This window comes from Numida meleagris, chromosome 1 (genome assembly GCF_002078875.1).
Source record: "Numida meleagris isolate 19003 breed g44 Domestic line chromosome 1, NumMel1.0, whole genome shotgun sequence".
Lineage (NCBI taxonomy): Eukaryota > Metazoa > Chordata > Aves > Galliformes > Numididae > Numida > Numida meleagris.
Genome location: NC_034409.1, coordinates 194,409,829 through 194,411,575, shown reverse-complemented (window position 1 = coordinate 194,411,575; position 1,747 = coordinate 194,409,829). Strand labels below are relative to the sequence as shown.

At 59.4% G+C, this 1,747-nt stretch overlaps 1 protein-coding gene across 1 annotated transcript in view; it reads left to right on the top strand.

Annotated features, from left to right (window-relative positions):
• Positions 1–1,747, top strand: part of ARAP1 (ArfGAP with RhoGAP domain, ankyrin repeat and PH domain 1) — a gene marked incomplete at both ends in the record, with an annotated part of 18,136 nt that overhangs the window by 6,625 nt on the left and 9,764 nt on the right. The window contains 2 exon segments of the mRNA XM_021384187.1: positions 1,466–1,534; positions 1,612–1,729. Coding sequence (XP_021239862.1) covers positions 1,466–1,534; positions 1,612–1,729 — 187 coding nt within the window.

The window sequence follows — 1,747 nt, the reverse complement described above, 5'->3', positions numbered from 1 at the left end:
ATGGAGGAAAGGAGGGATGGAGTTGGAGGGAGAGATGGAGGGAGGGAGGGAGAGATGGAGGGAAGGAGGGAGGAAGAGAGAGGTGGTGGGATGGAGAGAGAGAGGGAAGAGTGTAGGGAGGAAGAGAGGGAGGGAGGAAGAGAGGGAGAGTTGGAGAGAGGGATTGAGAGAGGGAGAGATGGAGGGAGGGAAGGAGTGGTGGAGGAAGGGAGAGATGGGTGGAGGGAGGGAGGGGGAGATGGATAGAGAGAGGGACAGAGGGAAGATTGTAGGGAGGAAGAGAGGGAGAGAGGAGGAAGAGATGGATGAGAGAGAGGGATGGAGGGAGGGAAGGAGATATGGAAGGAGGGAGAGATGGAGAGATGGAGGGAGGGAGAGGTGGTGGGATGGAGGGAGAGAGGGAGAGGTAGAGGGAGGGATAGAGGAAAGGTTGGAGGGAGGGAGAGATAGAGGGAGGGAGAGAAATGGATGGAGAGAGGGATAAAGAGAAGGATGGAGAGAGGGATAAAGAGAAGGATGAAGGGAGGGAAAGATGGTGGGAGGGAGGGAGGGATGGGGGAAGGAAGGAGGGAAGGAGTGAGGGGAGGAGATATGGAGGGAGGGAGAGATGGAGGAGGGGGAGAGAGATGGTGGGATGGAGGGAGAGAGGGAGAGATGGATGGAGGGATAGATGGAGGGAGAGATGGAGGGAGGAAGGGATAGAGGGAGAGAGGAAAAGTATGGGGAGAGGGACGGAGACAGGGAGGGATGGAGGGATGGAGGGAGAGATGCGTGGAAGGAGGATTGGAGGGAGGGAGAGATGGAGGAAAGGAGGGATAGAGGGAAGAGTGTAGGGAGGAAGAGATGGATGGAGGGAGGGATAGAGAAAGGGAGGGAGGAAGAGATGGGGAGAGGGATGGAGAGATGGAGGGAGGGAGGAAGAGATGGAGGGATGGAAGGAGGGGTGGAGGGGTGGAGAGATGTATAGAGGGAGGGATAGAGGGAAGAGTTGAGGGAGGAAGAGATGGAGGGAGGCATAGAGACAGGGAGAGAGGAAGAGATGGAGGGATGTGGGGATGTAAGGATGGAGGGAGGGAGGGATAGACACATGAATGGATGGATGGATGGACACATGGAGGGAGGGATGGACAGACGCATGGACGCACCGAGCGTGGCGTCCTAGGGGACGGGAGCAGAGGAAGGAGCAGGACTCCCCATGCTCAGGGGACGCGTGGCTCTGACCCTTCCCCATGGGCAGGTGGACGACCAGGAGATGAAGAAGCAGCAGGATGAGATCACAGCCATCATGAAGATGCGGGAGGCGGCGTCCAGCGGGACGCAGGTGGGTCCTTGCGTCCCCCCCAGCCCCCAGCCCCGCTTTGGAGGGGGGGGGGGGTTGATTTGGTGGCCCCCCTCAAATTCTGGGAGGGTCTGGAGTGAGTGGGCAGGAAGGGGCTCATGGAAACGCTCTCCCTCTGCTCCCCAGCAAGCCGGGGACTTCATCTGCACCGTGTACCTGGAAGAGAAGAAGACAGAGACGGAGCAGCACGTCAAGGTGAGCGCAATGGGGACTCCCTGGCGTGGGGGTGGGGGTGGGGGGTCACTGGCTGATGGGGTCCCCCCACCCCCCAGATCCCGGCCACGATGACGGCTGAGGAGCTCACCTTCGAGATCCTGGACCGGAGGAAAATTGTAACCAAGGAGAAGGATTATTGGAGCTGCTTCGAAGTGAATGAGAGGGAGGAGGCAGGTGGGTGCAGGGGGGTGG